General features: G+C 44.8%; 1 protein-coding gene across 2 annotated transcripts in view; it reads left to right on the forward strand.

Moving 5' to 3' along the window:
- LOC311142184 (PDZ and LIM domain protein 4-like) overlaps positions 1-15273 on the forward strand; it is a 41404-nt gene that overhangs the window by 16517 nt on the left and 9614 nt on the right. For both annotated transcript variants that reach the window (XR_014614273.1, XM_084177778.1), the window contains exons 3-5: positions 2982-3069; positions 12156-12403; positions 12765-12940. Coding sequence is in view for 1 of the 2 variants with exons in the window: in XM_084177778.1 (XP_084033904.1) it covers positions 2982-3069; positions 12156-12403; positions 12765-12940 (512 nt within the window). In the remaining variant the exon portion in view is untranslated. The remainder of the gene's footprint in view (positions 1-2981; positions 3070-12155; positions 12404-12764; positions 12941-15273) is intronic.

A 15273-nucleotide genomic window follows, 5' to 3' on the forward strand; every position in this document is an offset into this window, starting at 1 on the left:
AATGAGTCAGAGCTGTGGAATTATGAATGGTACAGGGATTTGAAGCGCAGTACTCCTGCTGGGGGGAAGAGGTACAGAGAACAGCCAAAGAGAGGGGAAAAGCCCTCCCCGGTCATCCCAGGGCACTTCTGTTGCAGTCGTAAATGCCACATCAAGTGAGCCGGTGGAGTCAGGAGGGGAGACTACAGCCCTGCTGCTGCCATTTTTATTTGTCATCTCCCAGTCCAGGAATCTACTAAGTGTCCCCCAGGTCTGGTGAGAAGACTCCATATGTGTGGTTTTAACCACTGTCTCCAAGATCAGAGGCTACATTTGATCTCGTTACATGTTACACTGATTACGAAGTAGCAGCGTGATGGTTTTGATTTAGAACGGGGTAATATCAAAAGAGTGGTTTCATTGGGATCAAGAGGAGTCCAGATGCATTTGATAACAACAGGAAGGCCTCGATCTGAACTGGAGGTAATGCTATTGATCAGCATATTGTTCTGAGGGTAGCTTCTCCCCTCTAGTCAATGCGGCATGGAATCTCCTCACTGCCAAAATAAACCATCCACATACACCGCCTCAAAACCATATCAGGAAATGTAAACCGGCAGAGCAGGTCAGAGGGAAATCTGACCAAAGGGAAAGTTTGTTGAAAGTCAGAATGATAACCTGAGACTGGGCCATTTCATTTCAGAGACTTCTATCGCCTTTGTATACACATTTATGAGCAAGGGGATATGGGGAAGGATTTTGCATTTGACCTGGAATCAAATCGGGCTCAGACCCTATACAGTTGGTTGCGAATCTGAAATGGAATCAGGCTCTGAAGATCTTCCCTATACAGTACATGTCACCAGTTGTCTCCCTGTTGGATCATTGGCACTGGAAGCCAGTGAGGAGAGCGTAGATGGCTGTCGGTTGTCGGAGCTGTGCACTAATCTCCACTAATCCCCCACACACTGATTCAATATCGGAGCTAAACTGGATCACGGAAAACGATATGCTCCATTGTCCTATTGGTGTGTATCGCAATGTCTGCTGCCTACTCCATCGGCCTCCTTCTCTGCCTCTCTGTTTCCACTCGTACGTCTTATGTCCTCCTCGCTGCTTTCTGACCATGTTCTATGGTTCTTTGTATTTAAGCGAATGGAATTTAATTTGCCACTAATTGACTTGCTCAATAGAGCATTCATATGTATCCAAGGAAACAAACATCCTGTGATATATAAAGTCTTGATATAAGTAGTGGGAGGGTCGGATCATCCCACGCAGTCTGCAGCTCATCCATCAAACACTTGCCCATAAAGCAGTCTTGATACGAACACCTCTGCTCATTTTTGAGGCATTGCCTCATCCGGCCGCAGCAATTCCAGCTGAATCCAGAGTGACCTCATCCTCCAGTCGTGAAGTTTACACCAGTGGAGAACTCAGAGGCATCATTGTTTTCTCCTGCCCCAGAGTCCTGCCTGCGTCTACGTACGTAGGTGTGAATGAATGACTGACTTACTGACTGACCAGGGGAAGGGACTGAGTGGAGGGAAAATCGTCTTTGTTCCTCTACATACACACACTGCCCTCTGCTCCCTCGCTGGGGCCGGTGTGATGACATGGCATTGGCCTTTTGGTGGCTGCCCACATAACAGCAAATAGTCAAACAACGGGACCCCTGACATGTTTGGAAAACGGTTCAGGAATTCCAAAAAGCATTACTCACTCCTCCCTCAAGTCTTTTACTACCCCCTCAACAGTGTGCCATTAAACGCTATATAATACCATGCCAATTGGATTACACATTTTTATTACCATATGGTTTTATGGGAAGTTCTAAATCTTGCTGAAGCAATTCTCTGTCTGGGACGTGTAGCACAGGGCATGTAGACTAGCCTATTGTTTTAACATAGGACAAAAGTACAATACCGTATAAGAACAGCAACAGATTCTATATTTAGTACATAAATGGGCCTAGCCATGATAGGAAAAAATCTCTTTGATGAATGAAGGACAATGTGGTTTATTGTCGTCGGACACAGCGAGCAGACAATCCTTATTTGACCCCTTGCCATCCTATTGTTTCTGTTCACCTGGATGGCTGTCTTAACATGTTGAGCTAATCTAATAACAAGATGTACTGTGAGATTAGGCTACCTGTGCCTGAGGCTTGGCCAGGTCGCAGTTGTAAATGAGAACTTGTTCTCAACTGGCTTACCTGGTTAAATAAAGGTAAAATAAAATCGTGTTAGAAAAAAATACTGCATACAGCCATCACTGTCTATGAAGGCAAGGTGAAGATTGGTGTGCACAGATATTAAGTGTCTCTCTAGGCCTGGTTCAGTCCGATAGTACTGTAGGTAATCACCAACTATTTAAAAAACACTTTTTTGTCATTTAGCAGATGCTGTTATCCAGAGCGACTTACAGGATCTTAAAATGATTTATTATTACTACTATATTGAGTGGTACTGAAGTTAATAAAACAGGAATCATTGTGTGTTTTGTTAAGGGTTGGGAGTTCATGCCATAGTTCTGCTGATCTGCAGTAGTGATGACTATCATTAAAGTGTACTGGAATGTGGTCATCTTCAGCTGCCAGTGTTATGCCTGCCAAACAAAAACGCATGACATTGCTACTGTGTAAAATGAAGACGTTAAGCTTATTTTGGCGCGCAGTGAACAATTTCATCACATGGAGTACGCCGCTAATATTCTGCAGTGGTTAGTGGTATTTAATATGAAAGTTCAAGTAATGTTTTTTTTGCTAACTTAACTGTGTTCTGGTGTATGTGACTTGAATTTCGTCCCTTTTTAATTCCACACTAACATGTCAAGCATATAATGTCATTTTTAAGAGCATCTTCTTAGTGACTGCTGTGAGCAAATAACCTGTGAACACATTGATAGGAGCAGATATAACCTCTTTAAAAGCCCCTGAGCGTTTTATAGATAGATAAACAATGACTAATGTAGCGCTCTCTTCCCTGGGTATTGTCTTTCAGGTCTGAAGACAAAGTCTTGTCTCCAACTGTTATTGAAGATGGCAAGACAAGTCCATTCATGGCTACATTGGAGTCTGAGTCCACACAGGTATGAGCTGCACTTGTTTACATGCAAATATGAGTCATGGATAAGATTATATAGATTATCTACTGATAAACTGCTGTTTCTCACATGATTAAAAAGAGAGCAAGTGTTCCTCTGTCAGTTGGAAAGTATTGAAATAGGGCCTCAATTGTTCTGAAACTAATTCTGACATGCGTACTCATGCAAGCCAAGCCCTTGCCGTTGAACTTTGCAGAGTTTTCCGATACTGACCAGAGAGTGTGTGACGCAAAGTGTAAGCAGAACGAGCAGACAATGCGTGTATTGTGGCTGGGACATCTGAGAAATGACCATTCCTCTTTTATTGTGGCCGTTGGTTGTCATGTTGGGCGTTTTCCCATGTCCCAGTTGTTTCAGTGGGGCGATCGCTGTCAACTGGGCTAAATGGTCACACAAAGGCCTGAAATGAAATGCGTCGGTCATCTCATCAATTGAAGGTTGACACTATACACAGCAGACCGATACATATATTGAGGTCCACTTCAGTAGGCAGGCTGGTGGACATTTTGAATGAAAGAGATGTATGAAATGAAATAATTTACTTGCTCTGTATTGTAGCTATCACTGGAGGTGAATGGGACAGGGATGTTTTTGTCTATGTAGCTGAGCCTGAGTTTACATTAGTCTTTTTTTCTGGGGGGTTTGTCTTCAGAAATTCTGACATTTTATTGATTTAATACATGTCATCCATTACTAAGTCAAAGCCACTGATCCTAACTCTAAATATTTAAAATGGTCTTGGGGTACATGGTTGATATACTATTTTTGTAAGCATGGTAGTAATAACATATACATCTGCCTAGTGATAAAGGAGGTGAAAGACCTCCCTATTCCAGCCTTCAGGCAATCCAAGGAGACGGGCAGATTTCCTGAGAAGGGGTCCTGGGGATTAGGACCTTTTTTGTATTTCACCATCTCAACACGAGCTGAAGTCTTGTCTTGATTAATGCGAGGAAATACCAGACCTGAACTAGGGGGAACGATCAAAAAACTCTGTATATAAACAGAGTCATGCATGCTAGCAGTACCTCTGTGTGTTTGTAATCAAAGAAGGCTGCTCTCTCTATCTCCTGGAAAAGTTAGAGGTTTGGAAACCTTGTATCCACTCTCTACTGAAAGACTGCCGTCTCCTTTTAATAGAGTTAAGGTTGAGTTGGAAACGGCAAAGTGAGTACCATTTGGCTGCATTTGCTTCAGGTGGAGGGAAATGGTTGGTTTGTCACTTGCGTTAGGCTAAATGAATGACCCTGGTCATTTCCTGCTACAGGCTAGTATAATGTAATATACCTTAAAAGCGGTTACCAGCATCGAACAATGCTGATTGTTCTCCAGACACATCAAATCAAATTTTATTTGTCACATGCGCCGAATACAACAGGTGTAGACCTTACCGTGAAATGCTTACTTAGAAGCCCTTAACCAACAATGCAGTTCAAGAGATGGAGTTAAGAAAATATTTTAAATAAACACAAGAAAATTGCATAACAATAACGAGGCTATATACAGGGGGTACCGGTACCGAGTCAATGTGCGGGGGTTCAGGTTAGTCGAGGTCATTTCTAAAGTGACTGTGTAGATAAACAGTGAGAATAAGCAGTATAAATACAAAGGGGCGGGTCAATGTAAATAGTCCGGGTGGCCATTTTGATTAATTGTTCAGCAGTCTTATGGCTTGGGGGTAGAAGCTGTTAAGGAGCCTTTTGGTCCTAGACTTGTTGCTCCGGTAACAAATCAAATCAAATTTTATTAGCCAGATGCGCCGGATACAACAGGTGCAGACATTACAGTGAAATGCTTACTTACAGCCCTTAACCAACAGTGCATTTATTTTTAATAAAAAAGTAGAATAAAACAACAAAGTGTTGAGGAAAAAAAGAGCAGAAGTAAAATTAAAATAATAGTAGGGAGGCTATATATATATATATATATATATATATATATACACACACACAGTGGGGAAAAAATGTATTTAGTCAGCCACCAATTGTGCAAGTTCTCCCACTTAAAAAGATGAGAGAGGCCTGTCATTTTCATCATAGGTACACGTCAACTATGACGGACAAAATGAGGAGAAAAAAATCCAGAAAATCACATTGTAGGATTTTTTATCAATTTATTTGCAAATTATGATGGAAAATAAGTATTTGGTCACCTACAAACAAGCAAGATTTCTGGCTCTCACAGACCTGTAACTTCTTCTTTAAGAGGCTCCTCTGTCCTCCACTCGTTACCTGTATTAATGGCACCTGTTTGAACTTGTTATCAGTATAAAAGACACCTGTCCACAACCTCAAACAGTCACCCTCCAAACTCCACTATGGCCAAGACCAAAGAGCTGTCAAAGGACACCAGAAACAAAATTGTAGACCTGCACCAGGCTGGGAAGACTGAATCTGCAATAGGTAAGCAGCTTGGTTTGAAGAAATCAACTGTGGGAGCAATTATTAGGAAATGGAAGACATACAAGACCACTGATAATCTCCCTCGATCTGGGGCTCCACGCAAGATCTCACCCCGTGGGGTCAAAATGATCACAAGAACGGTGAGCAAAAATCCAAGAACCACACGGGGGGTACCTAGTGAATGACCTGCAGAGAGCTGGGACCAAAGTAACAAAGCCTACCATCAGTAACACACTACGCCGCCAGGGACTCAAATCCTGCAGTGCGAGATGTGTCCCCCTGCTTAAGCCAGTACATGTCCAGGCCCGTCTGAAGTTTGCTAGAGTGCATTTGAATGATCCAGAAGAGGATTGGGAGAATGTCATATGGTCAGATGAAACCAAAATATAACTTTTTGGTAAAAACTCAACTCGTCGTGTTTGGAGGACAAATAATGCTGAGTTGCATCCAAAGAACACCATACCTACTGTGAAGCATGGGGGTGGAAACATCATGCTTTGGGGCTGTTTTTCTGCAAAGGGACCAGGACGACTGATCCGTGTAAAGGAAATAATGAATGGAGCCATGTATCAAGAGATTTTGAGTGAAAACCTCCTTCCATCAGCAAGGGCATTGAAGATGAAATGTGGCTGGGTCTTTCAGCATGACAATGATCCCAAACACACCGCCCGGGCAACGAAGGAGTGGCTTCGTAAGAATCATTTCAAGGTCCTGGAGTGGCGTAGCCAGTCTCCAGATCTCAACCCCATAGAACATCTTTGGAGGGAGTTGAAAGTCCGTGTTGCCCAGCGACAGCCCCAAAACATCACTGCTCTAGAGGAGATCTGCATGGAGGAATGGGCCAAAAAACCAGCAACAGTGTGTGAAAACCTTGTGAAGACTTACAGAAAACGTTTGACCTGTGTCATTGCCAACAAAGGGTATATAACAAAGTATTGAGAAACTTTTGTTATTGACCAAATACTTATTTTCCACCATAATTTGCAAATAAATTCATTAAAAATCCTACAATGTGATTTTCTGGATTTTTTTTCCTCATTTTGTCTGTCATAGTTGACGTGTACCTATGATGAAAATTACAGGCCTCTCATCTTTTTAAGTGGGAGAACTTGCACAATTGGTGGCGGACTAAATACATTTTTCCCCCACTGTACAGTGGGGTACCGGTGCGGGGGCACCTGCTAGTTGAGGTAGTTGAAGTAATATGTACATGTGGGTAGAGTTAAAGTGACTATGCATAAATAATTAACAGAGTAGCAGCAGCGTAAAAAGATGGGGTGGGGGAGCAGTGCAAATAGTCCGGGTAGCCATGATTAGCTGTTCAGGAGTCTTATGGCTTGGGGGTAGAAGCTGTTGAGAAGTCTTTTGGACCTAGACTTGGCACTCTGGTACCGCTTGCCGTGCGGTAGCAGAGAGAACAGTCTATGACTAGGGTGGCTGGAGTCTTTGACAATTGAGGGCCTTCCTCTGACACCACCTGGTATAGAGGTCCTGGATGGCAGGAAGCTTGGCCCCAGTGATGTACTGGGCCGTACGCACTACCCTCTGTAGTGCCTTGCGGTCGGAGGCCAAGCAGTTGCCATACCAGGCAGTGATGCAACCAGTCAGGATGCTCTCGATGGTGCAGCTGTAGAATTTCTTTGAGGATCTGAGGACCCATGCCAAATCTTTTCAGTCTCCTGAGGGGGAATAGGCTTTGTCGTGCCCTCTTCACAACTGTCTTGGTGTGTTTGGACCATGATAGTTCATTGGTGATGTGGACACCAAGGAACTTGAAGCTCTCAACCTGTTCCACTACAGCCCCGTCGATGAGAATGGGGGCGTACTCGGTCCTCTTTTTTGCCCCTGTAGTCCACAATCATCTCCTTTGTCTTGGTCACGTTGAGGGAGAGGTTGTTATCCTGGCACCACACGGCCAGGTCTCTGACCTCCTCCCTATAGGCTGTCTCATCGTTGTCGGTGATCAGGCCTACCACTGTTGTGTCGTCAGCAAACTTAATGATGGTGTTGGAGTCGTGCCTGGCCATGCAGTCATGGGTGAACAGGGAGTACAGGAGGGGACTGAGCACGCACCCCTGAGGGGCTCCCGTGTTGAGGATCAGTGTGGCAGATGTGTTGTTACCTACCCTTACCACCTGGGGGCGGCCCGTCAGGAAGTCCAGGATCCAGTTGCAGAGGGAGGTGTTTAGTCCCAGGATCCTTAGCTAAGTGATTAGCTTTGAGGGCACTATGGTGTTGAATGCTGAGCTGTAGTCAATGAATAGCATTCTCACGTAGGTGTTCCTCTTGTCCAGGTGGGAAAGGGCAGTGTGGAGTGCAATAGAGATTGCATCATCTGTGGATCTGTTGGGGCGGTATGCAAATTGGAGTGGGTATAGGGTTGTTGATGTGAGCCATGACCAGCCTTTCAAAGCACTTCATGGCTACAGACGTCAGTGCTACGGGTCGGTAGTCATTTAGGCAGGTTATCTTAGAGTCCTTGGGCACGGGGACTATGGTGGTCTGCTTGAAACATGTTGGTATTACAGACTCAGTCAGGGACATGTTGAAAATGTCAGTGAAGACACTTGCCAGTTGGTCAGCACATGCTCGGAGTACACGTCCTGGTAATCCGTCTGGCCCTGCGGCCTTGTGAATGTTGACCTGCTTAAAAGTCTTACTCACATCGGCTACGGAGAGCGTGATCACATAGTCATCCGGAACAGCTGGTGCTCTCATGCATGCTTCAGTGTTGCTTGCCTCGAAGCAAGCATAAAAGGCATTTAGCTCATCTGGTAGGCTTGTGTCACTGGGCAGCTCGCGGCTGTGCTTCCCTTTGTAGTCTGTAATAGTTTTCAAGCCCTGTCACATCCGACGAGAGTCAGAACCTGTGTAGTAGGATTAAATCTTAGTCCTGTATTGATGCTTTGCCTGTTTGATGGTTAGCCTGAGGACATAGCAGGATTTCTTATAAGCGTCCGGATTATTGTCCCGCTCCTTGAAAGCGGCAGCTCTAGCCTTTAGCTCAGTGCGGATGTTGCCTGTAATCCATGGCTTCTGGTTGGGAAATGTACGTACGGTCAATGTTGGGACATAAGACACCACACGTGAACTCCCTACCAGTAGCTGAAGTCATTGGAAATTCCAATTCTAGCTAGCAGGAAGTGACACAAGTGGTGGTGAACAAGGGGAACATGGGAGATTCTCATAAAGCTGAATGACTGCATTTTTGGATCTGAGCCTGAACAGCTATGAAACTAAAGCTATTTGTTGGGCAACGGGAGGAACATTGAGTGTTTCCATGAACTTATCTTACTCATCAACAGGCAAGAATTTTGTAAGATTACCAGAAAGTATGACTCATTTTCACAGTATTGCTAGAATAAATAGGGGAATTAGGCCTGTGGTCTACAGTGTGATGAAGTAGGTCTACAGGTGGCCACCACAAGACACTGTATTGCTCTGCAGCAGTATGGACCTTAAGACTGCGGAAGCGCTGGAACTCACATCACAAATGTTCCATTCTCAAGCCGCACTGCCAAGCTGGCAAGAGGGAGAGAATTCTCCCTGCTAGCGTTTGAGATCTGACAGCGAGGGTCCATGCATTACTTAAGACTGTAATTTTTTTTATTGCTTGGAATTCATTTTACTTCAGAGTGATACAGAATCTCTTATGAATGGAACAAGTCCACTGGTCTTCCGGTATACCTCTCAGATATGCCTTTTTAAATTACAGTACAGAACTGACAATACAGTCTTAATTGTGACGTACCTATAGGATCTTTCTATAGGGCTTTTATGTGCTGTTCCATACATGCCTCTGTCAAATATGTTCAGTAGTTAAACTATAAACTTTTTCATCTGCCAAAATATCCAATCAACACAGTGCCATTGAGAGTTCATATTCACTGCACCACATTCATCCAGGACTTCAGATCGTGAACTTGTGACCCCACATATTTAGTTGTTTGTTTCCAGTCCTGGGTGAAGTAATAACTAATCAGCCGGTAATCCCCAGAATGTCCAAATCTGTATTTTGGGTTGGCCCAGAGGTCTCTCTCCCTCTCCCCCTGTCAGCGGGCTGGGGAGCGGGTGGGGTCATGGAGAGCAGAGAACGGAGCACTAGCTAGCCCGCTGTTTGTCTGTCTGACAGGCTGCCTGCCTCCAGCCAGCCCTGGACACACTGTCCCCGTGCCTCTCTCTGGGATAGGAACAGGGATGATAAAGAGATGGTGTGTTTGGTTAGCGACGCAGAGCGCTATGTGAAAGCTTACTTTTCAAGGTCTGGGGGTTACCATGGGGAGGTTGTTAGGCAGGCATATGATTTTAATTAGTCTCCTCCCCATCCTCCTGCTCTTTACCTTTCCCTGACCAAACTCTGCAGTGTGTCGACTTGGGTAAAAACAGTAAATCTCTCGTCCCCTCCTTCCCTCAGCCCTTATTACTATAATACATGTAGCTATAAGTCAGGCAGATTATTATTTTTTTCCCCAGGAGTCCTGTGGTTCTGTCTAAATGGGCCCCAGTCTGAAAGGCATAACAACCCCCCCCCCCCCCCCCCCCCCCCTCCCCGGCTAGTCGCACAGGCTCAGTAGCCAGTCACCCAGAACCAAGGGCCATGCTTGGTCACTATTGTAAAACAGGTCAGTGAAATCTGATGACGGTCTGCATTTCCGAGCAGACAGAACTGCTTCTCATAAATACTTGCTGCTTTCTCTCTCCAGTCTTTCTCTCTGAGCTGGAGTCAAGGATTGAAGAAAGTGAGTATATCAGTCTCTCACATACAGTTCCTACATGGGAAAAACTGAGTGCCTGGTAGTACTGTAGCAACATTCGTTTTTGATTGCGTTGGTTTAAAAAACAAGATAAGGTTACTAGGTGATTTATCTGATGATTTTAGATATGATTTAACAAAGCACACACTCTGTGGAAGGAGTGTCACCAGTTGGCACGGTCTCCATTTAACTATTTTATGTGCCATTTTAAAATCACCACTACAGACCGGCATATGTACGATAAATCAGTTTAATGGGACAGTCTGCTTACTATGATTTATTTAATGAAAGTAATGGTAGCTTCCATACCTAAAGAGCAACTTAAAAACACTTACAGGTCCTGAGTGTTACCAAACTGGCACTTTTAAAAAGCTATGCACCAGATGTGCTGCCTTTTTTTTATAAATCTGCCATCCACTCAAATCAAATATCTATTTGCTGCAGACACGAGGCCATAGAACTGCATATTATGGAAAAGTCTTCCAAATAGAGTAATCTCGGCATTCAACTGAGACATAAATGTGTGTGCCAGGGATTTGAAGCAGACTTTACTCTCTCTCTCTCTCGGCCTCCCTAGCTACATCAGTTAATGTCAAAATTGCCACTCTATACGGGCAACATCCAAATATGTTTGTTCATTTACCGTGCTTGAATACAGTAAATAATCACGGAAGTTATCTGCACTCACTCTCATGAGGGTTTGGTGTAGCCAAAGTGTTTGCCAAGCAGCCCTGTCACATTTCCTCTTGGTGAGCTCGCTCAGGGCTCTGTGGCTTCTATTGTAACTGTCTGAGGGAGGCGCTGGAATCCATCCACACGTCATGTTTACACATTAAAGAAGTCGTAAAAGGCCAAGTTTTCACTGTCATGCCATTGCAGGAACACTTGGTAATACAATGCACTCTTATTATTTTTCTCTCCCTCTCTTGTACTCTTGTTGCCCAGACCTGAAAATGAAAGTCTTGCGGGTACAATTACTGATGGTTATCATTGGAATAAGAGGAAGGGGAGGGGTTGGAGGACTGCAGAGGGGGAGGGATTGGAGGACTGGTGGCTCAGCTACAGCTACACTCTTCTCTGGTAGTCCTCTCCTTGTCACCCCCTCTAGGAGCTGCTTGTCTGGGCTGGAGAGAGGGGAGCGGGCTTGGATATATGGCCCAAGCCCAGGGTTGGCGACGCAGCTTGGGGTGGGGTATAGCGTCCAGGGCTCGGCAGAGTGGTGATTTTAGAGATGGCGTGGGTGGTCCGGACCAGCCAGGGAACAAGGACCAGGCCACATCTGCTGAGATGAGACTGGGGTCCTGCTGCCAGCCTGGAGAGTCTGAACCTCTGCTTCCTGGGGCCAACCAGCGACGTTACCCACCACTCAACACACACATGCGTTAATCAATGGTCTGGCTGGCTGTGTGGGATGACAACTATGTCTTGCACAACCATTTAAACAAGTCACTTGACATATTTACAGAGGATTTACAGAGGATTTTTGATTGTGTGCAGCCCACAATCGCCATTAAGTCACTATCTTTTGTTTGACAGACAGTCATACCACTAAAACCAGCTGTTAGAAAAGTGATAACATCAACAAAAGATTGCAATCCATCTTTATCTGTAGCTTGGAGAGATGAACACGCATGTAGCACTCACTACACTAGATTATCAGTGTAGTGTGTGGAAGTCTGTATCTGCAGAAGTAAACATTGAAATATTTGGTTACGTCGTTGTATAGTTTGTGCAGGTCCTTGCTAAAAAAAATGGACCTCTGTGCAAACAGTCACCTTCATGCCTTGGAGATGATGTAATTCATGTTTCCATAAATAATGTTAGGTAACAAACAAGCAGACTATGACAGATTATAGAATGAGCTAGAAGAAACAACCATACTTTTCTTAATGGCTCCTCTGTTCTCTATCTCCAGAATTTCCGACCCATCAGCTCCGGACCAATCACCGGTGGATACACCAGTGGCTACAGCAGCGGGTACAACAGCAGTGGTTACAGCCGAAAACCCTCCTACATTTCCGAGCCGCCGCACCTCAACAACGGCACCTCCAAGCAGTACAACAACCCAGCCGGCCTGTACGCGCACAACAATGGCAACAACGGAGACAGAGACAGGGTCTTACCAAAACAAATGGGCGGCCTGAGCCTGAGCTCCCCACACAGGTGAGGCATGGCGGCCATGCGGAGTGGAAAAGCCATTTTGTTATCGTGTGGCCTCTCAGATGTTTGATAAATGTATGTGTTCTCCCAGAGTAGAACCTCTGCAGTAGTTTCAAGATGTCCTGGTATATTCACCACGTCAATGTGAGGACCACATATGAAGTGTTGTATAATTTGTTAATCTTACAGTATCTTCTGGGATTTGTACTTTGTTAAACTGAATTTTATTTTTACCCTAAAAATAAATCTTGTCACAGCATTTACGAATTAAATCTATAAACAATGCAACATTTAGTGGAGACATTTCAGTCACAGAAGCTGTTAGTCACACTAAACTAAAAACAACTTAATTTATCTCTTTCAGCCCTGAGCCTCCGATGCATTCTCCTCTGGGCCGTAATGGGAACGCTCATAGTTTTGAAGTCACCACAGAGTCAGACGTGTACAAGATGCTGCAGGACCCGGAGGAGCCAGTCTCTGCACCCAAACAGTCCGGCTCCTTCAAATACCTACAGGGCATACTGGAGGCAGAGGATGGAGGTACCCTCATTTGTGGCTCTATATGACTGTCTGTTTATTTAGCTGTTTGTATATGCCATTCACTCTACAGTTGTATTTAATTATTTATTTATTTATTTATATATAAAATACACACACACACACACACACACACACACACACACACACACACACACACACACACACACACACACACACACACACACACACACACACACACACACACACTCTCTCTCTCTCTACCGGTCAAAAGTTTTAGAACACCTACTCATTCAAGGATTTTTCTTATTTAAAAAAAACTATTTTCTACATTGTAGAATGATAGTGAAGACATCAAAACTATGAAATAACACATATGGAATCATGTAGTAACCAAACAAGTGTTAAAGAAATTAAAATATATTTTATATTTGAGATTCTTCAAATAGCCACCATTTGCCTTGATGACAGCTTTGCACACTCTTGGCATTCTCTCAACCAGCTTCACCTGGAATGCTTTTCCAACAGTCTTTAAGGAGTTCCCACATATGCTGAGCACTTGTTGGCTGCTTTTCCTTCACTCTGCGGTCCGACTCATCCCAAACCATCTCAATTTGGTTGAGGTCGGGGGATTGTGGAGGCCAGGTCATCTGATGCAGCACTCATCACTTTCCTTCTTGGTAAAATAGCCCTTACACAGCCTGGAGGTATGTTGGGTCATTGTCCTGTTGAAAAACAAATGATAGTCCCACTAAGCCCAAACCAGATGGGATGGCGTATCGCTGCAGAATGCTGTGGTAGCCATGCTGGTTAAGTGTGCCTTGACTTCTAAATAAATCACAGACTGTGTCACCAGCAAAGCACCCCCACACCATAACACCACCTCCATGCTTCACGGTGGGAAATACACATGCGGAGATCATCCGTTCACCCACACTGCGTCTCACAAAGACACAGCGGTTGGAACCAAAAATCTCAAATTTGGACTCCAGACCAAAGGACACATTTCCACCTGTCTAATGTCCATTGCTCGTGTTTCTTGGCCCAAGCAAGTCTCTTCTTCTTATCGGTGTCCTTTAGTAGTGGTTTCTTTGCAGCAATTTGACCATGAAGGCCTGATTCACACAGTCCCCTCTGAACAGTTGATGTTGAGATGTGTCTGTCACTTGAACTCTATGAAGCAATTATTTGGGCTGCAATTTCTGAGGCTGGTAACTCTAATGAACTTATCCTCTGCAGCAGAGGTAAGTCTGGGTCTTCCATTCCTGTGGCGGTCCTCATGAGAGCCAGTTTTATCATACCGCTTGATGGTTTTTGCGACTGCACTTGAAGAAACGTTCAAAGTTCTTGAAATTTTCCGTATTGACCTTCCGTAATATCCAAGATTGCGTAGCAGTGCGGTCGTGTACTCTGCGTGTCAGTAAATAGCCTGTTTTCTTTTCTTTTTTTTATGTTTACATATACATGTACATATTTCCCTATCACACTTTTCATCCTTCTACTAAATATACACTGCTCAAAAAATAAAGGGAACACTTAAACAACACAATGTAACTCCAAGTCAATCACACTTCTGTGAAATCACTGTCCACTTAGGAAGCAACACTGATTTGACAATAAATGTCACATGCTGTTGTGCAAATGGAATAGACAACAGGTGGAAATTATAGGCAATTAGCAAGACACCCCCAATAAAGGACTGGTTTTGCAGGTGGTGACCACAGACCACTTCTCAGTTCCTATGCTTCCTGGCTGATGTTTTGGTCACTTTTGAATGTTGGCGGTGCTTTCACTCTAGTGGTAGCATGAGACTGAGTCTACAACCCACACAAGTGGCTCAGGTAGTGCAGCTCATCCAGGATGGCACATCAATGCGAGCTGTGGCAAGAAGGTTTGCTGTGTCTGTCAGCGTAGTGTCCAGAGCATGGAGGCGCTACCAGGAGACAGGCCAGTACATCAGGAGACGTGGAGGAGGCCGTAGGAGGGCAACAACCCAGCAGCAGGACTGCTTCTCCGCCTTTGTGCAAGGAGGAGCAGGAGGAGCACTGCCAGAGCCCTGCAAAATGACCTCCAGCAGGCCACAAATGTGCATGTGTCTGCTCAAACGGTCAGAAACAGACTCCATGAGGGCCCGACGTCCACAGGTGGGGGTTGTGCTTACAGCCCAACACCGTGCAGGACGTTTGGCATTTGCCAGAGAACACCAAGATTGGCAAATTCGCCACTGGCGCCCTGTGCTCTTCACAGATGAAAGCAGGTTCACACTGAGCACATGTGACAGAGTCTGGAGACGCCGTGGAGAACGTTCTGCTGCCTGCAACATCCTCCAGCATGACCGGTTTGGCGGTGGGTCAGTCATGGTGTGGGGTGGCATT

This window comes from Coregonus lavaretus (assembly GCF_964263955.1).
Source record: "Coregonus lavaretus genome assembly, chromosome: 15".
In the NCBI taxonomy this organism is placed as follows: domain Eukaryota; kingdom Metazoa; phylum Chordata; class Actinopteri; order Salmoniformes; family Salmonidae; genus Coregonus; species Coregonus lavaretus.